Source organism: Penicillium arizonense (assembly GCF_001773325.1).
Source record: "Penicillium arizonense strain CBS 141311 chromosome Unknown PENARI_contig003, whole genome shotgun sequence".
In the NCBI taxonomy this organism is placed as follows: Eukaryota; Fungi; Ascomycota; class Eurotiomycetes; order Eurotiales; family Aspergillaceae; genus Penicillium; species Penicillium arizonense.
This window is the reverse complement of record NW_019173280.1, coordinates 1,789,157-1,816,069: the sequence shown is the minus strand read 5'-3', so window position 1 is coordinate 1,816,069 and position 26,913 is coordinate 1,789,157. Positions and strand designations below refer to the sequence as shown.

The 26,913-nt window shown below is 48.6% G+C and overlaps 6 protein-coding genes across 6 annotated transcripts; 1 reads left to right on the top strand and 5 right to left on the bottom strand.

The window, feature by feature from the left end:
- Positions 1-2,740: 2,740 nt before the first annotated feature.
- On the top strand, positions 2,741-7,566 carry abcB (uncharacterized protein; the record flags this gene model as incomplete). The annotated part of the gene is made up of 6 exons (XM_022628048.1): positions 2,741-2,827; positions 2,946-3,483; positions 3,535-6,502; positions 6,558-6,638; positions 6,692-7,066; positions 7,332-7,566. 6 exons carry the CDS (start codon positions 2,741-2,743, stop codon positions 7,564-7,566), a joined length of 4,284 nt encoding a protein of 1,427 aa, XP_022491533.1.
- Positions 7,567-8,700: 1,134 nt separating this feature from the next.
- Positions 8,701-12,780, bottom strand: PENARI_c003G00836 (nucleoporin Nup120/160; the record flags this gene model as incomplete). Its single annotated transcript, XM_022628053.1, has 3 exons — positions 8,701-9,878; positions 9,931-12,075; positions 12,141-12,780. The coding sequence occupies 3 exons, from the start codon at positions 12,778-12,780 to the stop codon at positions 8,701-8,703; spliced, it is 3,963 nt and encodes a 1,320-aa protein (XP_022491386.1).
- A 459-nt stretch (positions 12,781-13,239) lies between these two features.
- Positions 13,240-14,505, bottom strand: PENARI_c003G09282 (recombinase RAD51; the record flags this gene model as incomplete). Its single annotated transcript, XM_022628651.1, has 4 exons — positions 13,240-14,051; positions 14,122-14,189; positions 14,285-14,364; positions 14,431-14,505. 4 exons carry the CDS (start codon positions 14,503-14,505, stop codon positions 13,240-13,242), a joined length of 1,035 nt encoding a protein of 344 aa, XP_022491786.1.
- Positions 14,506-15,206: 701 nt separating this feature from the next.
- On the bottom strand, positions 15,207-16,298 carry PENARI_c003G05044 (uncharacterized protein; the record flags this gene model as incomplete). Its single annotated transcript, XM_022628353.1, has 4 exons — positions 15,207-15,406; positions 15,466-16,126; positions 16,181-16,198; positions 16,254-16,298. 4 exons carry the CDS (start codon positions 16,296-16,298, stop codon positions 15,207-15,209), a joined length of 924 nt encoding a protein of 307 aa, XP_022492143.1.
- Positions 16,299-19,132: 2,834 nt separating this feature from the next.
- Positions 19,133-20,305, bottom strand: PENARI_c003G07499 (aromatic ring-hydroxylating oxygenase subunit alpha; the record flags this gene model as incomplete). The annotated part of the gene is made up of 2 exons (XM_022628526.1): positions 19,133-19,577; positions 19,635-20,305. 2 exons carry the CDS (start codon positions 20,303-20,305, stop codon positions 19,133-19,135), a joined length of 1,116 nt encoding a protein of 371 aa, XP_022491781.1.
- Positions 20,306-22,186: 1,881 nt separating this feature from the next.
- Positions 22,187-26,691, bottom strand: PENARI_c003G03326 (uncharacterized protein; the record flags this gene model as incomplete). Its single annotated transcript, XM_022628226.1, has 4 exons — positions 22,187-22,408; positions 22,474-22,893; positions 22,944-26,544; positions 26,597-26,691. The coding sequence occupies 4 exons, from the start codon at positions 26,689-26,691 to the stop codon at positions 22,187-22,189; spliced, it is 4,338 nt and encodes a 1,445-aa protein (XP_022491633.1).
- Positions 26,692-26,913: the final 222 nt, after the last annotated feature.

Here is a 26,913-nt window from a genome sequence, read left to right as displayed (position 1 = left end):
TACAGCACTGACAGAGATTTCTTAGGAAAAGATAGGCGTTCGGAGGAATAATCGGCTTAGTGGACTAGCCCTAACTACAGTATCGGTGGCGAAACGACAAAGCCGGTAATTCTTGCGATCTAATTGCAACTAGGGGTCAGAGACGTAATGAAATGATCTGTAAATCGTTCGCAGATTTGTTGTGACGGCGTAAGCCACTAGCAGTGGCTTCTGCAAGGGTCGTCAAGGGATGTGGCTTTATCCCGTGACCTGTCTACTTGGCAATGTCATGAACAGTAACAGCTACACCTTAGAGCCCCTATTCCTTATAATATTTTTGTTGCAGAAGATCTGTGAGAACTGTTGTTATCAAAGAAGCAAAAATTCTCCTAAATGTTGCGATCGTGGCTAATACTTGCTTTTTGCATCACGCGCTTCAACTTTACTACCTCTCCATGTGGTCTTACATTGCTTTTTCTTTTATCTCGCTTACAGGTTTTTTTTTACCTTGTCCAAATTTCCCTGCTTTTTCTCCTGATCGTTCTCGTATAGACACAAACAACGAGGACCTGGAACGTACATATGTCGTTGTTTCTCCACTCGCCGGTTCAGATTTTAACCTCCAGATCGATGTTGATCGGCGTCTTACCCCTGTTCGGGTCGAGCCGTCTAGCTGTTAGGCGTTTTCTATGTTGCCTGTCAGCTAGATCCGGCTGAGACCCACCAATCGTCCAAGTTTAGTGGTAAATCGCGAAGATCCTTGGCTTGGGCTCCCGAACTAACCGGTTTGTGGCCTTTCGGGAGGCTTGGTTGGCGAGCACTAGACGGAGCTAACCAGGGCTAGTGCGGGATTGCTAAGGATAGCTCCCGGGCTGGCGCCGATGCTAAACTAGATTGGACAAGGGACCTGACAGGTTAATAACATTGTTATGATCCACCCGGCGTCCGCATTACAGGTCACTTTCGAAATATCTGCGATCGCTTGAGCCCCATGAATAAATTAAATAGGCACACTGTACTGTACATGACAAAGCCGTATAACTTACTACAGATGCGAAAGCATGCCCCTCCGCATTGTTGGGGGATTTGGAATCGCCTGCATATGTTTCTGCATGGGATTTGCCACCCATCAACCACGCTTCACAAAAAAAAACCGGGCTTACCCCGGTCGGCCTCCACTATGCGAGCCTGTCCAATGACTCTGCTGTACTGTACGTACAGATCCCGAGTCCTGCAGGTTGGCCCAGCGACTCTGGCCACCACATCTTGGAACATGCAGGATTCCACGTACATGTATGTCCATACCCACCCGTTAGGTCAGGCTCAATCGAAATCTAGGACACCGACGCCAGCCCATGAAAATCCGAGGGACTGTGGTGGTCAAGTTTTAGTCTGTTTTATAGCAGTTAAAATGGACCATCGGGCAGGATGTAGAGCTTCAGTCCTGGTGGCAACCACTACGGCGAGTCAGAAGAAGCAAAAAGTCGTCATGACAGGTGGGGCATTCTGTGGAGTAAATATGAGAATTGTGATCATGACTGTTAAGGGTTGTCACTCGCGTGAAACTCGTCTTCCTTTTCTCAATGTAGATCCATCCGAAACTCTGCTTCACCGAGTTATTCGAGTCATTCTTACTCGTGTATGCATCTCACCACAATGCCATGCGGTCAGAGGAAAGCAAAAAAATAACAAAAAATAACAAAAATAACAAAAATAAAATAAAAATAAGTTAGCGTTCGGTTTCACTCGGAATCCAAAAGGATCTCCCGTCATACTAGGGGAACCGCCCTCGCATGAATCCAAAGTTAGCTTGCCCTAGTTCCAGACACGGGATTTGGCCAAAGGGGAAAGGGAGATCTCCTGGACATACAATTGGCCACTGAGACTATAATTAGTCCTTCATGCAAGGTCACACTTTTCACCTCGTGTTGGTCGGGATATACCTCTCAGAGGTGTTACTTTCTGACTCCAGGGGGAACAAAGCTATTGGTGCCTCTGCATCCCCCACATCCCCAAGGGGGACATAAATTCACAGTAAACTGAGCTTTAAGTCAACATGACCACATTCGAATGAGCAAGTGGGGGCATGAAATTACAATCCAAACTCCAAGAGGAAAAATAGCCATAGAAAAGAGCCCGAAATATACCCAATTGCCCCTGTGAGGTGCAGCTCAATGGGTCGCCATACAGGAAAGGACATAGCAACAGAAGTCTAGATGAGCTCATAGAACATGGCTAGTATTTGCATTGTAAGATGATTGCATCAAGTCTTTAATCCCATGTCCACTCTGGTGCAGGGAGCCAGTGGCAAGGCTCATCAAGGCGAGCTCAGGGCTGTAATCCTCCTAGATGTAGTAAGCTCCTGCAAGAGGGATACAAGACCTAGTTGACTCCTATGTACCTTCTATGGGGACTGCGGCTAGTAGAAGTAGGATTCTAATGTCGCTTTTAGATGCATCCAATTCCAGACTAAAGGCCTAAACTTTCCCTAATGCATCTGCTTTGACTCCATACATTCGTTTGCTTTCATTTATTGCATTTTTCTCCTAATTCCCCGCTCGTTTCTCGAGTCTCTCTTCTCTTCAACCATCCTTCGTCGACAGGTGGTTCAGGATTAGACATGACATCCTCTCTCTCTTCAGGGCCGTCGTGCCGCGATCTGGACAACACTATGCGTATTGATGCTGGATCGTGCCGCGGGGGTTTCGACTTCTCTCTTTTATTCGAAGAAACTATTCTTGAGATCTTACCTATTGTCTTAATGCTAATTGTCATTCCTGTTCGTCTCTGGCACCTTTCACAAAAACGGAACAAATTTGTTGGATCATGGTTGCTTCTCGTCAAGCTTGTAAGTGGCGCACTTCTCTTTGCTTTTTTCCAATCGCAGCGAACACCGTCGGATTTGAAATGTTTAACCAGGCATCGGGAACTATTCTTATCTAATGCGTGTGTTTTCCCTATGACAGGCAGCTTGGTTGGGATTGGTAGCGCTCCAAATCGCCCAGATAGCTTTATGGTCTCTTCCAGCAGCCGACAGAACGAAGGCTTCCATTGCAGCCAATGCACTTCTGACTGTCGGTGTGCTCATGCTCGGTTTACTCTCATATGCAGAGCACACGCGATCCGTGAGACCATCGTTTATTTTAAACACCTACCTCTTCTGCAGCCTGCTTTTCGATATTGCCCGGTCTCGAACTTTATGGCTGCGCCGCGTGGATTCATTCAATGAGATCATTGCTATTGTTACTACAGTAGCGGTAGCTGTCAAACTTGTTCTTTTCATGCTTGAGGCTATTGAGAAGAGGCACATTCTCAAATCGAAATACGCCAGTTACCCGCCAGAAGCAACAGCTGGTTTCTATAGTCGCGCGGTTTTCTGGTGGCTGAATCCTCTCTTCAAGATTGGCTTTAACAGCTTCCTTCGTGTGGATGACTTGTCTGTCTTGGACAAGGAGCTGAGCTCTGAGCGCCTGTTCGCCAAATTTGAAGAAACATGGAGCAAAGGTAATATCTTTGTCTAGTATATGCTGAACATAGCTTGCTAACTTGATTCAGTGATTAAGAAATCTCCCAACACTTTGCAACTGGAGGCACTCAAGGCTGCCAAATGGCCTTTGCTTGCAGGTGTACCCGCCCGAGCATGTGTTGTGGCTTTCAACTTCTGTCAGCCTTTGCTTCTTGAGAGATCTCTGTCTTTCTTCAATTCCCCCGAGAACAACGACTCCAACAATGTTGGTTACGGGCTGATTGGCGCTTATATTATGGTGTACTGTGGACTTGGAATTTCAATGGGTCAGTATCAACACTTGACTTACCGTGGAATCACCATGGTCCGAGGAATCCTCATCACGATGCTCTACAAAAAAGCCAGCTGCCTGACTCTTACTGACACCGACCCTGCCAACTCGGTCACATTAATGAGTGCAGACGTCGAGCGCATCACTCAGGGCTGGCAAACAATGCACGAAATCTGGGCAAACTCCGTCGAGATTGCTTTGGCCATTTACCTCCTAGAGCGCCAGCTTGGAGTCTCCTGCGTTGTTCCCGTGTGTGTTGCCCTCTTCGCTCTGATCGGATCATTGGTCGGTATGTCCTTTGTGGTTGCCAGGCAAGCGAAGTGGCTTGAGGCCATTGAGAGACGTATTTCGTCTACTTCCGGCATGCTTGGGTCCATCAAGGGCGTCAAGATGCTCGGTCTGCAGGACTCCTTCATGAAGTTCGTGCATGGTCTCCGGCTGGACGAGCTGGATATCTCCAAGAAATTCCGTACCCTTCTCGTTTACAACATGGCTTTCGGTTGGTTGACTCGCATCTTTGCTCCGATCTTCACCTTCGGTGTCTATGTCGGCATTTCAAGCAACCCCCTGAGTGTCTCTCGGGTCTTCACGTCTCTGTCCCTATTCTCCCTTCTCGCGGATCCTCTCTTGACTCTGGTCATGGCATTGATGTCTTTTGCCGGTGCTCTTGGATCTTTCCAACGTATTCAGCAGTTCTTGGATAAGGAAGATCACTCCGATCGCAGACGCCGAGCCTCTCAGACCCTGATACTCAATGATCTCGGCGAGAAGCGACTGCTTAACAAGTCTGATGATCTCAACCTATCTTCTTCTTCTATTAACTCCGACTCTGTTGAATCCTTTAAGCACACTCGCAGACCCTCCTCAATGGCTAATGCCGTGATGATTCAGAATGGAAGCTTCGGCTGGGATGCCGACAAAGACCCGATTCTGAAGGATATCACATTGACTGTTGCTCGGGGTAGCTTTACAATGCTTATTGGATCATCTGGATGTGGCAAGTCTACACTGCTCAAGGCCCTTCTTGGAGAGGTCCCTTGCTCAGAGGGCCAGGTTGAACTATCTACTCCCAGTGTCGCATTCTGCGATCAGACGCCCTGGCACATGAACGGTACTATCAAGGATAGTATCGTTGCAATGTCTGACTACGATCCCAGATGGTATGCCTCTGTGATTCAAGCCTGCGCTCTGGAAGAAGATCTTGCACAGTTCCCTCGTGGAGATGCGGCTGTTATTGGCAGCAAGGGTATTGCGCTCAGTGGAGGACAAAGCCAACGTATTGCACTTGCTCGGGCAGTCTATGCTCGGAGAAACATCATTATCCTCGACGATGCCCTCAGTGGCCTTGACGCTACCACCGAGAACCACATCTTCCACAACCTGTTCGGAAGCGTCGGGCTCCTCAGAGAGATCGGTGCTACCACTATTGTAGCTTCGTCTTCCGTCAAACGTCTTCCTTACTCTGATCACATCGTCGTCATGGACACTACAGGCCGCATCAGTGAACAAGGAAACTTCCCTGCTCTGAACAAGACCGGTGGATACGTCTCAAGCTTCGGTCTTGGTTCGCCTGACTGGGATTACAAGCCGAAGAGATTCTCTGATTCCCCAAGCTACAGCAGCATAGACACTATCCAGAAAGAAAAGGAGGCAATGGCCGAAGAGCCAGAGCATCGCGATACTGGCGGCGATCTCGGAATTTACACCTACTATATCGATGCCATCGGATGGCTTCCGGCCATCGTGTTCATGGTCGCCATGGCCAGCTTCATCTTCTGCATCTCTTTCCCCAGCATTTGGATGAAGTGGTGGGCTCAGTCTGACACCGCACACCCCAAGCAGGAGATCGGTTACTATCTCGGTATCTACGTGATGCTTGGCTGTCTCAGCATGATTTCTTTGCTCGTCGGCGCCTGGCAGATGATTATTACCATGGTCCCCAAGTCGGGCGAGAGCTTCCACCGCAAGTTGTTGACGACTGTGCTCGGTGCGCCCATGTTGTTCTTCTCCAATACCGACAGCGGATCAATTCTCAACAGGTTCAGTCAGGACTTGATGCTCATCGATATGGAGCTTCCCATTGCTGCTATCAACACTGTTGCTACCTTGTTCCTTTGTCTAGCACAGATGGCGCTCATTGGAGTTTCTTCAAAATACGCGGCAATCTCTTTCCCGATCGTTCTCGGTATCTTGTTCATGATCCAGAAGATGTACCTGCGTACCTCGCGCCAGCTCCGTTACCTGGATCTTGAGGCTAAGGCTCCGCTGTACTCGCACTTCACCGACTGTCTTCAGGGTCTTGTCACTCTGCGTGCCTTTGGATGGCAGCATGCTATGGAGAAGAAGAACATTGCTCTATTGGATCACTCGCAACGGCCCTTTTACTTCATGTTTGCTATCCAGCGCTGGCTTACTCTCTCGCTGGATATGGTTGTAGCTGGCATCGCTGTCCTTCTCATTATCCTGGTTGTTGCTCTCCGTGGATCTACTCTCAGTGCTGGCTATGTTGGTGTTGCTCTATTGAACGTTATTCAGTTCAGTCAGAGCATCAAGCTTCTGGTTACCTTCTGGACCAACTTGGAGACTCACATTGGGTCTATTCAGCGTATCAAGGACTTCACTCAGACAGTTGAGTCGGAAGATAAGCCCGGTGAAGACGGCGATGTGCCTCCCAACTGGCCGGCCAATGGTGCAGTCAGCTTCCACTCCGTCTCTGCAGCATACAGGTATGAATTCTACTTCTACTTCACACTATCATCATGCTAACACAGACTCAATCAGACCTTCCGAGCCAGTTCTCAATGATGTCTCACTCACCGTTAAGGCCGGCGAGAAAGTCGGGATCTGCGGTCGAACAGGAAGGTAAGAATAAACAGTCCAGACAATTCACCTACACAGAGCTAACAAGCCACCAGCGGCAAAACCTCAATGATCATGAGTATCTTCCGAATGATGGAATTGACCAGCGGCACCATCACCGTGGACGGGGTCGACCTAACCAATCTCCCCCGACGCGAGATTCGCTCGCGCATCAATGGCGTCTCCCAAGACTCCCTCCTGTTCAAAGGCAGTGTCCGCCTAAATGCCGACCCAACCGGGGCCTGCACCGACCAAGACATCCAGACCGCACTCAAAAGCGTGCAGCTCCTCCCAGCAATCCAAGAAAAAGGCACCCTGGACACCGACATTGATGAGATCCACCTCTCGCACGGCCAGAAGCAACTCTTCTGCCTTGCCCGCGCCCTCCTTCGCCCGGGCAACATCCTCATCCTGGATGAAGCAACCAGCAAGTAAGTCTCAGACCTTCCTATTCCAGCCCACGCACAGCGATCCCCCTCGCATCTCATGCTCCACACGTCTCCACTGCGCAACATATTCATATTGCGGTCATGGCTCAACGCCCCCTGCATGAGGCGGTTGGATCCGAGCGCAAGTCCCTTTTAGCCTTTGCGATCTATGCCTTGTCTCCACATCTCACATCTCAACATCCCTTGCTGTGTCTCTTGTCTCTGTCTACGTCTCTGTCTTGGACATTTTGACTAACGGAAACCACAGCATCGATACCAAGACAGATGAAATCATGCAACGCGTCATCAGGGAGAAATTCTGTAATCACACCATCATCGCCGTCGCCCACAAACTCGATACCATCCTCGACTTCGATCGCATCGTCGTCTTGGATGCAGGGCGCATCGTCGAGAACGGCGAGCCGTATGTCCTCCTAACAGAGCCGAAGTCGCACTTTAGCAAGCTGTATGCTAGTGCTATGGCAACGGAGGAGTCGGATTGATGTCTCTCTCCCCCTCCACTCCATATTTGTTTATTTGGCTCTTATCCGCTTGTTATTATTTTCCACGGGCTCGGTTGTCTGATTGTTTTTGCGCCTATACCTGCACCACCTACCTGCACAGATTGAAGCGTCTTGTTCTTGTCTTTTTTGGCGCGTCAATCATCTACATTCTCTTTGCTCTTGAGGTACATATCGACATCGACATACTGACTTTCTGTGTTATTTCGTTGTTTTGCGTTGTATAATGCTGTTTCTCTGTTTATGTCTTTTCTTGGGGGAATCATGATTGCAATGCCTTTCTTGACTATCTTTGAAATTATTTTACATTGATGGTGGGATTGGGATGAGATGGTACTTGGAACTATACTTAACCCTTCTATGGGTCTACTCTTAATTATAATCGAGAGTATCAATTGGATATTTCATAAGACTTCTTAATTTTGTGTGTGCTTTTTGAAAGAAGGAAAATAACCTAGATCGAACAGTTGCATGATTGGTAGGCGGTGTTGCATTCCTTCGATGAAGCGCCAAGTTACGTGTAGACGTAGAACCTCTCTCTAATTATCCGGGATTTTTATCGAGAGAGTGTATCAGTAATAATATTATTGAAACAATATGATAATTTGAATTTATTTCCAAGTTTATGATGCTGTCAATCGGAGTTGAGACATCGTCTGGTTATTTTTCTTGTGAAGCAGTAATATATAACTTAATCTACAGTGTCCATCCACCGCACGTACCGTAACACCCTCCTCCCGTTTTTATCACAAACCACTAGGTTTGGAAAACAAGAATAAAGCAGCTCTAATCCTGAAACTCCAATGTCAATATGATAGCAATATTTATCATGGCCTGTAGAAAGTGTAGACTGAAGCCCAAATCCGAATCCCCACTACGCCTACCAACAAAAAAAGCGACACAAAAATTCACATCCTATTTTGTACCCGTCCAAAAGATACAAGACTAGCCTAAAGCAAAGAAGTGATAATGAGAAAACACCAATAGGAGTACCATACATTGGGCAAAAGATCAAATTCAAAAAGCGAATAAAAGAGGCAAATAAAAACCCCTCGGCCTAAAATGCAAGTCACAAGTCATAGATAGAAAAGACCCCCGAGTCGAACGCTGCCTCAACTACAAAACCATCGTTTCATCATTATCGAAATCCTCATCCTCCTCTTCGCCCAGAAGACCAAACTCCCAGTCACCACGCTCAATGCGACTAACGCGGTCGAGCTCGGACTGGAATTCGCGACGGAGGTGCTCGAGCGTGACGATGATGCGACGCTTGAGTAGGTGGTTTGTGGGTGGGACCTCAAAGGAGACTAGACTGTCGCGCCGGTCGATTGGTGACGATTTGCTGTTGCCTCTGTGGTGGGTAGGTGCGAAGGCGACGGTGTTGGAGTGGCGTTTGTGTGTGGATGCGTTGGCATCCTCCATGAAGACGTCTTCGTCGGTATGTGTTGTGCTCTGGCGTCTTTCTGCGTTCGGGGCGTTGATTGAAGGACCATTCTCGACTAGGATGTAGGCCTCGCTCTTGTCAACGCATGCGAGCAGGTTGATTAGTGACAGGAGCTCGTGGCGGATTTCCTTGCTTTCAGCATCGTCTTCTTCGACTGGGGGACGGGATTCATCGCGATCCTTGCCTTTGTGGACGAGGGCTGATGACGGTGCGTCGCGGGCATTGCGGAGGCGCTGAACATTGCGGTAGGCGATCTCGGCAGCGCCGCGGTAGTCATTGCGGGCAATGCGGTAGGCCTGCAGGATGCGGTTGTAGTCGGGGGAGGTTTCGACTGTGTTGTTGTCGGCATCTAGCCACGAGGCGTAGGTGCTCTGTTTGCGGGTGAGGTGGACGAGGATCTCGTCGATGAAAGAGGCGATGCTTGGCACGAGAGAGGTGGGGAAACGGAGGATCTGCTTGAGGCCTGCGGTGCCAGGGCCGGAGACAGCCAAGATGGTGGAAACAAGCTCGGTCAGCTCTGTTTTTTGCAGTTTGATATCCTGCAGTTTGGCCAGGGCGGAGTATGCTTGGTCAAACTGGCAAGTCTTGAGGGCTCCCGTGAACAGTCGAGACAGGAGATCGTCGCGCATAGCCGGGTATTCGGAGTCGTGTTCGGCTCCCATTTCCGAGTCGAGGGCCTGCAGCGCCAGGCTGGCAAAGTCCGCGACATGCGAATACGAGCGCGCCTTTTCAAATATGGAAAGGATGTGCTGGTAGTATTTCGCAAGGCCGTTGTGGAAGCAATCGACATCAAGGAGGTCCAGGAGCTCTGCTGACACGTCGGAAAGGTTGCCCATTGGCTTTCCGGAAGCTGTGAAGAGTTAGTGAACTGCGTTAACAAGAGGGCATAATCAAATACATACAGAGCAAGTAAGCTGCCTTCCGGAAGTAGATAGCCGCAGTATCGAATTCGGACATGGCCACATGTAAGCGACCCTTGACATAAGTCGACCACGAAGTGCTTGCTTGGAAGCGAGAGAAATCCCATGCAAGATCAATGTTGTTTTTCGCGATGAGATCACATTGAATGTGGGCAACGGCGTTCTGGTAATTGACTTCGCCCTCGCGGGTGATCCACGCGACAACATCTCTGATCCCCAGGGTCAAAGTGTAGCTTTGCGGGGAGTCAATGGCTTGCTGGGGCTTGATATCGGTGACAAACAGATCTTCGAGAATAGTTGCGGTCCGTTGGTTCTTGTTGGTCGCATTACGGTCCTTCAGAGAACGGCTGGGTGTTGACAAGTCATTCCGTACCTTTGGGGCACTATCGGGGCATTTGCGGACATTCGAACTGAGCCAGTCCATCATCTCATACTCTCGTAGGAGGTCAACCATGGTGGAAAAAAGGTCTGCCGCATTGAAGTCCGACTTGGAGTTTTGTTCCCATTCGCCATCCACAAAGGTGACTAGAATTAACAAATCGAAGAACATCTGGCGCATGATAGAGATAGTCTCCTGGGCACCACTGACCAGAACTCGGGCACCAAAGTAGGTTGAAGCAAGTTCCGAGTCTTCTCCACAAAAGTGAAGCGCGGCGGTATGGATTATGGCATTGAATACGTCCATGGGGAGACAATCTGTCTTCATATGTTCGCTCAGCGCAGCATCTAGGGTGTCAAAGGCTTTGTTGGAAATTCCGTTCACAAAGTCGCATCGCTCGCGGAAAGTCTCCATGCGGTCCGTGATCGATGATGAGGGCTCGGAAAAGATTTCGGCATGAAGAGCAGCCCGACACGCACCCTCGAGCTCGGGGGAGAATCTCTTCCGGAAATCAGACGCCACCTTCATCAAGGCGGAGGCTGTATCATAGCACGGGCCAAGCTCTCTAGTCACGTTTCGATGCCTCCAGCGATCGGTCATATTGGGCACTCCATCACTCAGTTCCGTATTAGAATTGTGCAGAAGCAACTCAGTGATGCTGCATTCCCGAATGACAGCGCAGGAGTCTGACAGAAGCAGCCATGGCATATCGGTGTATGAGTCGTAGGTCAGAGAAACAGGTTCGAATCGGCGCTTGTTGAGATCCTCCGCGACTTGCCAGAACTGGCGCCACTTAGAGTCAGTGTCCGTGCAGAATCGAGTGAAGTCCATCTCATCGTCGGCAAATTTGCGAAGCGAGACTGCTGTTGCTATCGTCGAGCAGAGTCGTTCGGCCAATGGAACGTTCTTCTTCGGTGCAGATGAAGCTGACGAAAGAGGCTTGATAGCTTCTTGATAAACAGTCAAAGCGGTCTCAAGGACCTCGGGAAGATATCTGTGCGGCTGCAAGAGGTATTGAAGCCATTTTTCGGTGGGGTCCACCACATCGTCAATTACCAGAGATGGTGGTGCTTGTTGTCTATGGGTTTCGAATGTTGTTGAAACCCAATTGCTGGACCAATCTTTAACCAGGGTTTGAAGGTTGAAATGCAAAGTGTAGAGTTGGTATAGACCATGGTTTCTCCAGAGAACCCATAACTCCATTCCCTTGCCTTCTTCCCGGGACTTGACCTGGAAATCAGCGATGCTCCAGAACATGTTACCCGTGACATCGGGATCCACGGGCCGGAAAACACTCTCGGGGAAAAGTTCCTCAATTATCAGATCAGAGGTGAGACCACCCTTGACTGCCCAGAACTTGAACTTGCCATCCTCGAAAGGCGAATATGTGACAACATAGAAGCGATGTCCTCCGTCCATTGCCCGCTCGGCATTGAAGACACGCATGAATGATGTTTCGGCGGGGTTCAAAGTGTATGGCACAATATCCGGGTCTTGCAGTGAGCGTCCCAGGAGATCCTTTGTTGCCGCTTGCTTGTTCGTCGCGAGATTCCAGATTTTCAAAGTGTGGTTCAGACAAATCGCGAAAACGTAAGTCTCGTCCGAGGTAGTGGCAATGGCGTTTGCGACATTCAAATCGAGGTTTCGTCCATCGTGTCTGACCGAGGAAGTTGCGTTCCATTTCACAAGGCCACGAATCGAAGAACCCCATGTCCGTTCGTCGAAGGTAAGAGGAGACCAGTGCGAACCTAGAAAAAAGGGTTAGTCAGAACTCGAGTCGCGAAAGGAGCAGAAAGCAGACACAATCACTCACCATCATCGCCAGCTCTCCGCGTCAGCCGCAAGAGCGCGCCATTGTCCAGAGAGATGAACAGCTCCAGGGGGCTGCTCGCGTGCAGCCGGTGGGGATGCGAAAAGGCCAACGGGGCAGGAGAAAAGGTCTTGCACCAATCCCTCACATTCTCATCGATCGAAGAGGTCCGACGGAAGAACTCGGGGCGTAGAGACAGGGTGTGCAGGGTCTTGGAGGCGGTAATCACAAAGACATTGAGGATTTCGTGATCCTCGGGATCCGCCAATGCAACTCCATGGGGAAGAATCTGCTCCTGGAAATCGAGTCGCAGAGTCACATTGTACTCATAGACCTCCGTCCCGCCCTTCGTCAAGTCCGCGCAATGGATCTCCAACACCTTGTTGTCGTTGATGACCCTCCACAAGAACGTCCGCGGGTAGACTCTGCGTTTGCGGAAGTAGACCTCTCCCTGTGTCGCGAGGTAACGTCTGGCGAATTCATCTTCGTCCTTGGCGATCGGGGGTTGCTCGGGGGTGAAGGAGATTGAAAAGCGTGGGCGACTGATCAGGCCGCCGTCGTTGGCTGGGAACTGGATATTGGCGACCGTGGTCGGCGAGTATGGCCGAAGATCGACCCTTGAGTCTTTGTAGATTCTCGCCATGATCGATTGACGCGGGGTTCCAGAGTCAGCTCAGAACTCCATGGCAATGTTGAAGGGAAGTGTTGCAGGGCGGGAAGCTGGAGCTCTCAAAAAACAAAGTCTTGGCGCGATAAAGCGAAACTTTGCACTGGAGATCATTCTTGACTGCGTTTCTCTAATTTTTTTATTTTCTGATTGATGGTTCATTGTTTGTATTTTCTGTATATATTTCACTTCAGCCTCGATTTCTAGCTTACCATATGTAACTTTTCCTCTCCTCGATTTATACATCCCAGGTCCTTTACACTATCGGGCAAATACACGCCAGTCACAATGAAGCAACAATGTTATTCATAATAGATTCAATGCTATTAGATACGAATTTTAAACGCTGAAATGTTGCAGACCGCACTAAAGAAATGAAACTGAGGGATGCTCATCAAGTCACTAATATCGTGTCGCAGACAAAGAATGTTCCGCTCATTTATCCTCCAGATCCTTCTCATTGGGGTCACCAATACCATCCTCGTTAATAGCGAAGAGACAATCACTCTCGGGAAGACAAGGACTGTCATAAATCTTGCAAATACGAGTCTCACCACGGCCCTTCTTCAGACTGAGTCGAGTCGTACTGGCGTGTGCAATGATATTACCTCCAATGGGCTTCTTAGGATCCGGATTGAACATAGCACTGGGTCCACCATCAACCTGGGCAACAACCTGGTTGGTAATAACAACCGCAATACCGAACTCGTCTGCGAGGCGTTGCAGGGTTCGCATGAACTTGGCCAAATGTGTCTGCCGTGAGGAGAGCTCACCACGGCCATTGAAATCCGTTCGGTACAAAGACGTCGCCGAGTCCACAATCAGCAGTGAGAACCGTGTCTCGCACATCATCTGCGATGCTTGGTTGAGTAGCTGCAGCTGATGATCCGAGTTGTATGCACGGGCATATGCAACATTATCCAGGACTTCCTCGCCGACGAGACCGTATCGCTGTGCGACTGCGAGCAAACGCACAGGTCGGAATGTTCCCTCTGTATCGATGTAGAGACACTTGCCTTCACCGCCACCCATGTCGAACGGCAGCTGGCAGGTCACTGCGAGCGTATGGCAGATCTGACTCTTACCCGTTCTGAACTCTCCAAAAATCTCTGTGATTGACCCCGTTTCAACACCACCTCCCAGAAGTGTGTCGAGTCGCTTGGATCCCGTCGTGATGGAGATGAGCTCACTTCGCCTGGCGTGCATTTCCGTTGCCGTTGTAAAACCCATTGGTACTAATTTGGCAGCTGGGTAATTCATTCTCATCAGCAATCTGATCTTCAAGCAACAACTCTGCCAGACTCGGGGTGGGCTTACCCTCTACTAGGATCTTGGTGGCTTTTTGTTCCGAAATACCCTTGATCTGTTCCAACAACCGCTTGGGCCTGAAGGTTCCAAGACATGTTAGCAAGAGTGAGAGAAGAGAGCGATTTCCAGAGTCTCGTAACTACAATGAACCCGACGGTCATGGGAAACGTACGTGTAGGCGACAGCCTCGACGGTGTGGTACCCTGCATCCACAAACAGCTTGATATCCCTCCCGGTCAAGCCGGCAACGCCCTATCGGAGCAAGCATCAGCAATCTAGTCTAAAAGCACATAGCAAGAGCACGAAACATTGACTCACATCCAGCGCAGAGAGCGGGGTTGGGGCACCGGGGCCAGGAAGTCCACTTTCATCGAATTGCTCTTGTCCTTCCATCATGGCAGGGTTTTCCTCGGATATATTGATTCCGGGGGTATCTGTCTGTCTCTTTTGAGGACACTTGAGGCTCCAAGGCGCGGGTCTGAGAGACGCGTTCGTGTGAGATTATTCGCATGCGGTGGTGATTTCTTCTCTTGAACCAGGCTATCAATACCAGCGTCGCAGGTAGTGATTCAACAGACAGTCACCCGAGTGAAAAGTCGAGTTGTGGCAAATTGTCTTTGGGTCAACAATTCCCCTCGACGCGTTGATGGAATCGCGAGATCACGTGGGCTGCTGCCTTGGCCTTGCCTGATTTGGAGAAATCACAATATTTCGATGTGTGTTCTATTTCGCGAACATTTACCATCGATAACTCGCATCAGTGGAGGGAGTGTCTCATGTTTTGTGAGGTAATCCATCTACTGTTGATATGCGGACTTCAATGTCAAGGTCAATTTGCAAAGGTCTAAGAATACAATTCCGCCCCCATTGAGAAGACAACTCCATGCTTCCACTAAAATATGTTTCTTCCATGTCAATTGGAGCTCGCGCAAGACCAAGTGTTCAACTGCGCCATGTATCGCAGCGCTGGACCGCAATCAATGCTAGATGTGTCGAGACCAGAGAGCAACTGTCGAAGGTCTCAATGTGAAGGTCTATCTTCGCGCAGTCCAGATTTCCTGGGGAGACGGCCTCCCTTTTTCGGAGAATGTGCCTCAATGCGCCTCATTTCCAGCGGAGCTCATCCACGGACGGAAAGGACGAAGCAGCGACTTTCGCAAATTCCGTTTCTGGTACTCCTGCAGAGTTGGATTGAATTCAAGATGGTCGGCCGGCTCGCCCATCTGGATGTTCTCGTTGAAGATCCGGCTCATCTTGCGTCGGAACTCTTCTGATGATCGCCGGCGAAGGGTTCCTATAGGAGAATTCGCATTAGTTTCCGTTCCAGTGGCTGCTGTCATATTTCTGTCTTACGGGTAAACCGAGATACCCTATTATTCTCCGTTGAAGCATGGTCCATTTCATCTGTACCATCAGAACCCACGCTATGATCTTTGACCTCGGAATGGCGGCTTGAGCTGAAGATCCGAGTATGGAAACTGGCACGCCTCTGGCTGCGCGTTGTGTCTTTTACACTAACCAGCTTCTCCTCCTGTACAGGCGACATGCGGAGGGCATTGGGATTGATCGGCAAGCTTGCTCGACTTGAAAACGCATGTTCCTTGGATTCATAGGAAAATCCGGCAGAGGCTAAGTCTAGCTGCGAGAGGACTCCATGTCGACCAGCTGGAGGGACGGGTCTCGGGCTTATGAGAGTACACTCGGATCCCAATGACGACTTGGGGCTTTCGGATGCTTTGGATGATAATCTCAGCGCTGGACTGGCCGGCCGGCTTCCAACTGGTGTTGTGGGTTGGCAGGGACTGTGGGATGGTGTGTTGGGATTCGAAACCCAGATTCCTTCGATTGCGATCCCACTCTCCAACGCCCGAGCACCGAAGGGAACGTCGTCTCTGTGCAGCATTGGATACAGTTCGGCCTCTTGCTCTCTCGCGTGTGCCTCTTCTGCAGTGTACTTGCGGATCATCCATCGGTTGTAGGCCAAGACACCAAAGGAGTACACAAGTACTAGGGCCTGCAGATGCTGTCAGCCGTGTGTCTGGGGTATTGCAGGTAAGATTTCGCGTACAATCAGCATTGCCAGTACCTGTTTATGAAGCGGTTAGTGGACGTGTTCTTTAGTTCAAGTTGTGAAGACATACCACGCTGAGCTTCTCCCATAATTCCCAGTCCACCCAGAAGGCCATGACTTAGGTTCTGAGATTGGGTTTCCGTTGCGAAGGCATCCAAATGTATGATCTGCGAAAGTTCAGTTCGTGATGAAATAGAGGGCAGCGGAGAAATGCAGACTGGATGATGAGAGAGGGAGGTGAGGCTGTCTGGGAACTGCTTTGGAAGGAACACCCTGAGCATCTCAAGTCGACATTCTTTCTTTTTTTTTCTTTTTCTTTTCTAGTAGCGGCCTGGAAGATCTGGCTGTATCTTTCTGTGTTTCTGCTTTCTCTGTTAAAGGTATGTCTTGGAAGTGTATCTATCTTTCTTGTATTGTCTCACGCCAGTACCTTAGACTGGGGACAACACATGTATGCGGTTACCCACTGAATCACCCTCCATTATGGTTTTCAGAAATGGGCTAAGCAATGGCCATGGAATCATGGAAATATTTCAATGACATAAATAAAACAAAAATTAGATCGAAAAAGCGCAATGTTCGGCCAAACAAAAAAAAAGTGCTAAAAAGAAACTCTCCCTCGGGGAATCGAACCCCGGTCTCCCGCGCTTATCAGTTTTAATGACAAGCGGAAATCATCACCACTAGACCAAGGAAGATAGAATGACCGAGTTACTGCTCGACCACTTGGCTGGTTGATGGAGAATCCTGTTGTCTTTGACGTTATGTTTTAACTAGCGATATCACAGAAATACCCAACACATCCATAGTTCATCTCGACTCTTCTTGACATTTCTTGGGCGTAGTAGGATGAAAATTGATATAATATAAATTGATATTGACTTAGTTCATATTTGACCCCTATTACTGCTTCATAGACAAGAAACCAGAATATATCAAAAATGTGTATCTAGTGCAACAAATTGATAGATATATCACGGATACCATCAGAGCGTATACTTCATGTAAACCAAATTCCAATCTTTTTCTTCAGTGGGTAACTGCATCCGGATACCAACCATTTGTATCGCCCCCGGTCGACGGAATAGTGGGATCCCAACACCTCATAGACACGAAATCCTCCGGAGACCAAGCAAACTCTTGCGGATATTGACAGCCAGCCGCAGGATTCCTAACGTCCCCTTGGTACGACTCCGTAACACAATTTTGATCTCCATAGATTGTGCATTGCCCAGCAGTGATAAAGTATGACTTGGGCTTCGAAATAGTTTGGCTTTTACAGCTACCCCAATTGAGACCGCCGTCGGTCCACTTCCGGCACGAGGTCTCGTAGTCATTGATGTCTGTTTTGAGATTGGCTGAGAGATTTATGCATCTTGTGTTTGCTCTTGTATGGTGTCCTTGGACTGAGAGGTACTCTTCGCTTTCACAGCCTTTGTCCTTGTAGATTGTTATTTGCCACCTTGGGATTGGTGCTTCGCTCGTGGTTTTGGCTGCTTTTTTCTTGGTGACTGAGCTCGATTCTGTGAAGATGGTTGTGGTCTTTGAGGTTGCTTTTGTAGGCTTTGCCGTTGCTTCTGAAGAAGCACTCTTTTTGGCAGGAGAACCTGCCTGTTTGCAATTGGAGAGACAGCCTGTACCACAAAACTCACTCGTAGTGCCGCACTTACCTAGTTTGGAACACTTATGATATGGTTAATAGGAGTTACGAGATAGAGAGATGTTGGCACTCACACATTGACTAGAAACACACGGGTTGAGAGAGGCAAGATCAGAAAGTCTGGCAGGACGTGCAGTTCCAGGCACCTGAGGACCACATATAGCATTCGGAAGAGCCACTGGCATTGGATGATTTCCAGAGCTGAGACAGATAAAGTCACCTTGCTTCACTTTATTACAGCCTGTCCAACCCCAAGCCCCGGTGTTCCAAGTTTCAATATCGGCAGTGGTGATTCCGTATCGCGTGGCAAGGGCTGCGCAGGTTTCTCCTGCTTGAAGAGTATATGCATGACAAATGCTATCGGGAGTTGCCTTTAGTGCGGCATCACGTTCGTGGAGTGACTTTGACAGAACAGTGTCGTTGCCGCTCTCGGGCAGGGCCACAGCCCTGGAAATAAAAAGTAGAGTGAGAAAGCTGGATAAGTGAATGAGTTTCATTGCGTCGATGAAGTCCCTGAACAAGATCAATTATCTTAGGATCATTTCAGATTTATATAAGACATACAATAGACTTCGAACTTTATGCTCCGCCAGGGTTCATGCCGAGAAATGTCAATGCCTGTCAGATATGAGTGGCAAGCAGGAGATATATGAGATGGTCAATGCCAATTTTAGCACCAAACTCATTGTTCATCTACAGACCCCAGCAAAGAATCCGCCCAGAGCCAATAAACGCTAGGAATGCTGGAGGGAACAATCCTGGCCAGACAAAGAGCCATGTCTCCTCCGCGTTTTAATATCTCAAGGTCGCCTTTGTCTGCTATGCACGACCTCTCGAACGGGGTTTGAATAAGGTTATTCGAGTCATCTGCCCGTCGGCGGCTCTATTGAGCTGACTTCCCAAAAGGGCATTGAATAGCTTTTGTTACATGGGCGTCTTTTTCCTTTTACAGCATAGATGGCAGATAAAGTCAAAAAGATTTCCACGCGATCACGCGGCCAAGAGTCCACAATAGCTATTGGGGTACTAAATGGGAATGAGCCGTAAGATGATAGAAAAGCAATGAGCCATTGATAACTTCAGGGCTTAGTTATTAGGCTACATGGAAGAACTCGAATTGTGGAAGATTTGATGAAATAGATAAAGTGAGAGAAGTATTCATTCTGTAATGGCAAACTGTGCCCGTGCGAACTAAGATCTAAATTTCATTAAAACGTAAGGCTAAAAGGAACACATGCATAATTAATATAAAGAAGGGATCGCTCTCTTTTCCATCCACCATCAACTGTCTAGACAGCAATTGCCGGGGTAAGGGTGCCACCCAACAACGAGTCATTCTCATTGATGTAGCTGTCTGTACCTGTCCGGAAAGCGATCTCTTCTTGGGTGACAGCCGTGGTTTCAGGAACAGGGTGGTGAGCGGGCCAGATTTCATGGCCAACATCTTCCTCCTTTGAGCGGTGTTGTGTAACGACATCGCGCACAGTCTTCTGGAAGTGAAGAGGACCACGCTCCATCTCGGGGTGAAGCTGGCCGTTAACAAAGACACCGGCGTTGAGGTTCTTCTGGGAGTGGATGCAGAGGTACTTGTCTTCGGACATGATTCGCTTGTACATGTCGCTGATGAGGTTGAAGGCCTCGTCGGTGGCATCCTTGTGGCGATAGACTTCGTACCGCATTACACACTTGGTAGGGCTCGTAGGAGTGAATCGCTGCATGAAGAAGAAGTTGGGACTAAAATGTCTGGTTAGCGATGTTTTGATGTTGGCAAGAATGATGTGATGTACTTACGAGATGTTGAAAGAGGCGTTGGGCCAGAAGTAGGTGGTCGCTATCCGGAACCCCTTCTCGATCTGATCCTGGCGTGGGGCACCGTAATGCTGAATGTGGCCGTCCTTGGTCTTGACGTAATAGGAGTTGAGGTCGGCAATGGTGGGGATATCAGGGTGGGCAACTTGGCAGTGGTAGCACTCGTTGTAGTTATCGGCTAGGATCTTCCAGTTGAATTCGCCCTCCATATCCCAGGTGTGATCAAATTGGTACTCTTCGAAGTTGTAGTGCTCGAATCGGGGCTGCTCATCGACTCCCTCAAAGTCATCCTTCCAGGCCACCTCTGGTGTCTCGCTGGCATCCAAGTTGACCCAGACGAAACCATTTCGGTCAAGGTGCACATGAACAGGGATGAGGTCGTTGTTGAAAGCCTTGATGTTTCCTTCGTGGTCCTTGGCGATAACGAACTCGTAGCCAGCGGCGTCATATTGAACGCAGTCACCGGCGTTGGGAACGCGGTGCTTGTGGGTCGTGAGAAGCCACTTGCGCGAGAATATCGATCGTCGCTCAAGCTCATACATAGCTTGGGAGGTGTACCATGAAGCAGGCAGAGCACGGATGGGCTTCTTCTCCTCCTTCGCCGGCTCAGGCGCAAGGGCGGAGGTACCGAAGAAATTCCTCAAGAAGGACATTGCGAACCAAAGAGTCAAAGAAATGTCTTTGATTGAAATAAGATAGAGATTGATATTGGAGTAACGACTTTATACTTCTGAGCTGTTGATAACCATTTAACCTGGAGAACCCTCTTCTATATAGCTATCTTGATATCGACCGAAACACGGTGCTGACCACGCCCCCAGCACCTCCAGGGACGGCATCCACGGTAACCGTCCTTTCGCATCCGAACCGATGACATTTTGGGATGCTCATTGCGATCAGGTGGCCAATGTCGACGGGAGTTATATGTAGAAACCGATCATGTGACCGGTTGATACCCCAACGGAACCGAATGGCTTGGAAGGTTATCTAGCAAACAACTCTCTGCCGAACACAACAAATCCAGTCCGGGGGCTGGTTGTGGCAAGGCCGATAGCTCCCCGGACTGCATCATTGGTTCATCACAGGTCCACGTTGATCTCACCCCGACGCCCGTTCGCGGTTCGGTGCAAATCCGTCCCACACCGGCTGTTTAGAGATACCTAAAAGGGCAGTCTTTAACATTCTCCATGCTGCAGGGGAATTGAAACCGGGTATTTGGAGAACTGCAAGATGGGCTTTAAATCAAGGATCGTGCATCTATCCAATTGCGACCCAACTCTGACCCGCCATCGACAGGAGAACAATCTGGAACTTCCAAGACCTGGAGGTTGCAGATGTCATGATACTTGCAATTGGAGCTGAAGGTAAGCCATTAGTAGGTACCTGAGACCTTAAGACCACGGCTGGCTGCCCCTTCATGGAAAGTAACATCTCTCTGCCCCTCTCCCTGCCCCTTCTCTCCCTATTTCTCCCTATCTCCCTATCTCCCTATCTTTCTACCCCTTGGGCCTCAGCCTTTGCATATCCTTTGTTTGCTCCTGACACGTGTCGCGAATAGCCGATAAGGTTCAACATAGGGTTGCAGCGAGACTAGAGGTTAGGCTGGTCTCTGGTATTCTGATTCTCGTCCGCTCGATATACCCCAAACGTTTGCCGACTTGTGACAAGAAAGATAGCGTCCTAACAATACAGAACATATAAAGTTTCTGGTAAAATCAAATTTTCATCTCTTCGACGATGATTCGGATGTTCTTAACGTGCAAGATCGAGTGCAGCGACGCGGACACTCCAGCTTATCAACCCCGTCCATAGGCCATTATTTCTGATGTGTGATGAGATTTACGCATCTGCATTCTGTATAGAAGGGATTTCTTATCCTTTCTCCTTTGTCCATTGAATTATTCTCGTTCATTGAAAGGATGGGACTCACATATCGTAACACCTCTGATTTGGTTATCAGAATTTCTGGCTTTGCTCATCGAATCCCGGGATGTGTATAGACTCTGTTTGCCTGGTCAATCCCATGGTTCTTTCAGTGGATCCTTATCACTTGAACCTCGATAACACTTGGAGCAATTCTAATTTGACTACAGATCATGAGCATTGCATACTGCCCTGGTAAACTAGATAATGTGGCAATGCTGGTACCAATACCGCAATGAATTATACATAGAGCCTGGAAGAGCTGATCAAAGACAAGAAATCAAATCTTCAGCCCCAAAGAGCTTCGGCAATACATGTATCACTACCACTAGAAGACCATGGGGAAATACTTCGTAGGAAATCTGTCATGCGATCTCAAATATATTCGGCAGACCAAGGTCTGGTGAAAGCAGATATCGAAAGTCTGAGGGAGCAATTGGGAATAATCTCAAAACCGATTTCTTCGCTACAAGGAGAGGGCATTATTCCGGCACTAGATTGTCTCGCTGGAAGATGACCAGAGCAACTTCATACGACGGAGGATGTATTTGAAGACTCAGAAAAAAATAAAACAGTGATTGCCAGGGTCTTCAAATTTACAGTGTTGAAAATTAATTTGCCTCTGAAAACTCCACTCTAGCGAGAACAAAAGATAGGAACAGTGATAGACAGGGAAAGACTCCCAAAGCTCCGCTCATTACTATACCTTTCCAGCCCTGGTGGATGTTCAAATGGGAGAAATATCCAAAGTAAGCATCGATCACAACAGAAAGCAAACCCCCAAAGCAGCTCACGTAGACAAACACGGCTAGTGCAAACTTCAGACGAGGGCGCTATGGAAAGTTAGCGTGGAATAAATGACGAGGCGATCCAAATATAGATCTGAAGTAGAACATACCTTAGAAACGAATTGGGCAAGAGGGTTAATATTGTCAAAGAGCACCATAACGGGAAGTGATAGGGAAAGAAGTATGTCCAAGAAGGGGTTGCCCCCGGCTTCTCTTAAAAATACCATGTAAGACTGTACTTCTTTCTGTTGCTTATGCAGTGAATGAGACAGTTCATGGGCGATGGAGATTTTGTCGAGCCCATCGACGAGGAATACTTGCTTTAGCAATTCCAAAAGATCTTTATACATCTCCTCGGCCTTTGAAAACTTTTGCTGATGGGAAAGGGAGCGTGCCAGCCAGTAGACTGAAGTCATTGCCTCAGGGTCCTGAATACCCCGCGTTCTTTCTCTCAGATTGAGGCAATCTCGGAACATCAGTTCTGCCTCTGGATACTTCTCCTGGAAGAAGAGCGACTTGGCCAGCCAAATCTTTTTAGTCCATGTCGTCGGGAACCTGAAGCCTCTGGACTCCTACCCACGAGAAGATACCCACGGAACACTTGCTCTGCTTGTTCGTAATCTTCGCGTTTACAAAGCCTTAATCCAAGTTCCCATAGGAAAAAGGATTGACTGAAAGACAGACAGGTATAGTCAAAATTCTTCAATGACTTTGTGAGCTCCAGATACACATATTGGGCCTGTGGACTCTTTGAGTTATCGAGCAGCATTCCCAGAGTTGACAAAGTAGCCAAGGTTTTATGATTCTGGGGCCCAAACATCTTTTTCTGCAACCTGAAGAGCTTTCGGCAGGTATATTCGGATCGATCAGCCCTTTTTTGCTTCTTGAACAATTCAGTGAGACGTTCTAGAGTCATCATTGTGTCGGAGTGGCTTGCCCCTAATCTTTCTTGTTGAAGGTCTAAGAGTCTTTGATAGGCCTGCTCCGCTTCTTCGAGCTTTCCCTGGATTTCTAGAACATGAGCAGAGCGATACATAACGAACAGTGCCCAATGGCTGACCATGTCAGGGTCGAGTCCAAGATACTTTCGGTAGGTCTGTTCTGCTGCACTATATTGTTCTTGGCGCTCGAGTTCAACGGCAATGTCGAAAAGATCGTTTAAGTTATGGTCAGATTTGAGCGGCAAAGCCTCTGCTTGCAACAAGGCTACCTTGCTTAGCAGCTCATGCTGTTCCTCTCTGTTGTTGACAACGCGTGACAGCTTGGCCATGGTAGCAATGGTGCTGGAATCTTTGTTGCCCAACGCTTTCTTTTTCCATAGCCACAGTTGGCGAATGACTGGCTCCGCATCTCCAAACCTGCCCAGCAGAAGGAGTCTATCTGCTAATCCCTCTTGAGTTTCAATGGTTCTCGGATGATGATGGCCAAGAGCTTTCTGTTTTGCACTAAGAAGCTCACGATATATCTCCACGTCCTCTTGATACCTTTCTTCCACCGAATAAATGAGATGTAATCGCTCTAAAAGCTTGATAGAACCGAGATTGTGGGGACCTTGGACATTTTGCCACTGTTTTAGGGTCTCCCTGATATAATGTATGAATTCTTCGGTGTATTTTCCATCTGCAGATCTTACGCTGGTGAAGCCTTGTTCCAGCCATATGAAGGGGTCGTGCTCCGCACCGAGGTATTCCTCGCAAATCCTGAAAGCTTCCTGGGAAACTTCTCGTGTTATGATCTCTCTTCGATGTAGATTTCCTTCACAGGATGATACGATGTTTTGGCCGAAGAGATCCGGCGCTTCTTCTTTCAGTGATGTGTTCATCAAATGAATAAAAACGTCTGGGGAGTATTCTGGAAAGCGATGTGTATCTCCAGAAGATACCGCTTCTTTGCCAAACAGGCCATCTTCATCAAAGAGACCTAGCATGGGATCCTCAGTTTCAAAGCACAAGTCTTTCCAGGAAGGTAAACGCACAGTCCTAGGACTTCGCATTCTTGTCCAGTCTAGGGCGTCCTGTTGAGCTGCATTGTGACACGCCTTGACTGTTTCATCATGCCGTGGACCAAGAAGATATGCAAGCAATCTGAATCTTTGACTCAGGAACTCCCGCCATGCCAAATGGAACCCAAGAACTTCCCAGCAATACGCCGATTGGTCCAGAACTGCCGCAAGAAGAAGTCCCTCGATGGACTCGGGTCCTGCCAAAACTGCGCGAACATGAGACATCGCTCTTAGAGAGAATTCGATGCTTTTGAGCTGTGTTCTTCGGAGCCAGCCCTCGAGTTGCTGGACGGTGATGTTGAATGCAAGATGTCGCTCACTTTGTTGCTCCAGCCAATTTTGCATCGCGAGGCGAACTAGACGATGAACTTGCAACATGTCAGAGTAATCATGCCGTGTTACGAATGCGTACCCCAACAACGAGCCAATAGCTTCGTCTGTCTCAATCTTGTCGTGGCCATGAGAGAGGAGGTCGATCGGGATATCCCGTTCAGCCAGAAAACAGATTTGTTTGATGAACTGTGCCGCAAGTGGACTATCTCGCGAGATTTGAGTGAAAGATATCATCCAAGTCATTGCCACGGGGTTGATAGAATCATCGTAACGAGTCGTATCTTCAAACCCCTTGCCAAGCAGCCTCAGAAAGTCTTGCTCGCTCGACTGACAGTACTCAAGGTACGTCTTGATTGGAAGTCTTTTCATAGAAACGTACGCAGAAGCTTGTTTGACTGCTAGGGGCAGATAGCTGAGCAGACAGACTATCTCTTTTATAGACTCGATGTCATGTTGGTCTTGATTCAGAGTATTGTCGAACAAAGCTAAAGCTTCTCCTTCGGTCATTTCGGGCACAGTAATTATATGTTGCCCAGGGATGTCACATTTGACCGCAAACTCCGATCGACGAGTCGTGAAGAGTATGGAGCCGCCTTTGCTGGATGGAAAGTATTTGGAAAGCCTTGTTGTCCCATCGAAAAAAAGCTCGGTATCATCGGCATTATCGACGATCAACAACCAGTGATCTTGACTCTGGCTGAGAGCTTGTTTGACAAGTGTTTTCACGTCCGCACCAGGCTCTGTGATGCCCTCGGTCTGGAGCCGGTTACCAATCTCTCGGTATGCAGTTTCAAAACTGGCACTTGTCATAGCCGGAATCCAAAACACAGAGCAATCGGGGTAGTTATCTTTAACACGGTATGCAATTTCAAGTGCAATCTGGGTTTTTCCAATGCCGCCCAGACCATCCAAAGCTGTCCTTTGACATGTATCCTTGATGGTGGACGGTGGCACTCGGTCAAGTAGCTGTTGGATCATGGCCTCACGCCCGACAAAGCGTTCATTCCGATCAAAAGGGACCATCCAGTGGCCTATCTTCTCACAAGGCTGCTGGCTTTCCAATGATCCTTTTGCTTCGGCGCACATTTCTCTAATTCGATTTGACACGCTGATAAAGGACCGGTCTTCAGGTCCCGAAAACTTGTTCATGGCAAGATGATCAGTTTGGAGCGGGACTCGATCCCATCCATCAACACAAGCAGATGACTCCGGCACAACCCTTCCTCTGAACAACCCCGGTAAACCAAACCTCTTACCATAGTCCGTTTCATATAACTCAAAGAAACAGCAAGCAGGTATCAAATAACGGTCCCGAATTTGACAGAACTCGTGCAATAGGTCTTGCAAAGTATCATTGTCATAGACGAGATCGCGAACAACACCTCCATCAGCCCCAACAAGCGACATACAGGATGCACAGAAGCTGGCAAGAGGTTGCATTTTCGTACCACGAAAGGGTGCTCCGAGAGCAACAAATCCCTTGGTGGCTTGAAGCAAGTACAAGTACTTCCCGTCCTGTAAAGATTTTGCGCGAAGTAGGGCATTTTGAATGACCAAGCCACCAAGGCTATGTCCGATCAATATGATCGGTCGGTCTCTCACGCCGTCGCGAAATATAGGCAGGTTTTGCACTAGATCCTCTGCGCATAGCTGTAGGCGAGTTTGAGGGGCGTTTCTATGCCATTTTGTGTCATAATTGTATACCGCAATGCGTGCCTTGGGAACAATGGCTGGGAGCATGGTCTCGTCCTTGAGCCAGTGGACATATTTCGCTGGGCTCTGTGTGACATCTTTCCACGTCCATGACCAATCGACGTTAGACCCCAGACCATGTACTGCAATGATGCTTTTGGATAGTTAGATAGGTTTGTTGAACCTCATCATGGATGGCTTCTCACTCGACTTCAAAACCATTCTGGTCTTGACTTGGCCCTGCGCCAGGATACAGAGTGTCAAAGCCGCGCGATTTGACTGTTTTGAGTCCGACTGGCATCAGTTATTTTTTACATTGAACACTGCTGGAGAAAACTCACAGTTGTATGGCTTGGCTTCTGCCTAAGCCAGTATGAGAACACCAGGGCAACCACAGCGGCTACCAGGAGTTTTTCCACTTCCATGAGTACCATATAGCATATCAGGAATAGACATATTACTGAAAGTGCTGACTTCCTAGTTGGGCCGAGAATGAGTTTAGATGAGTCGAAGCGTAAGGGGC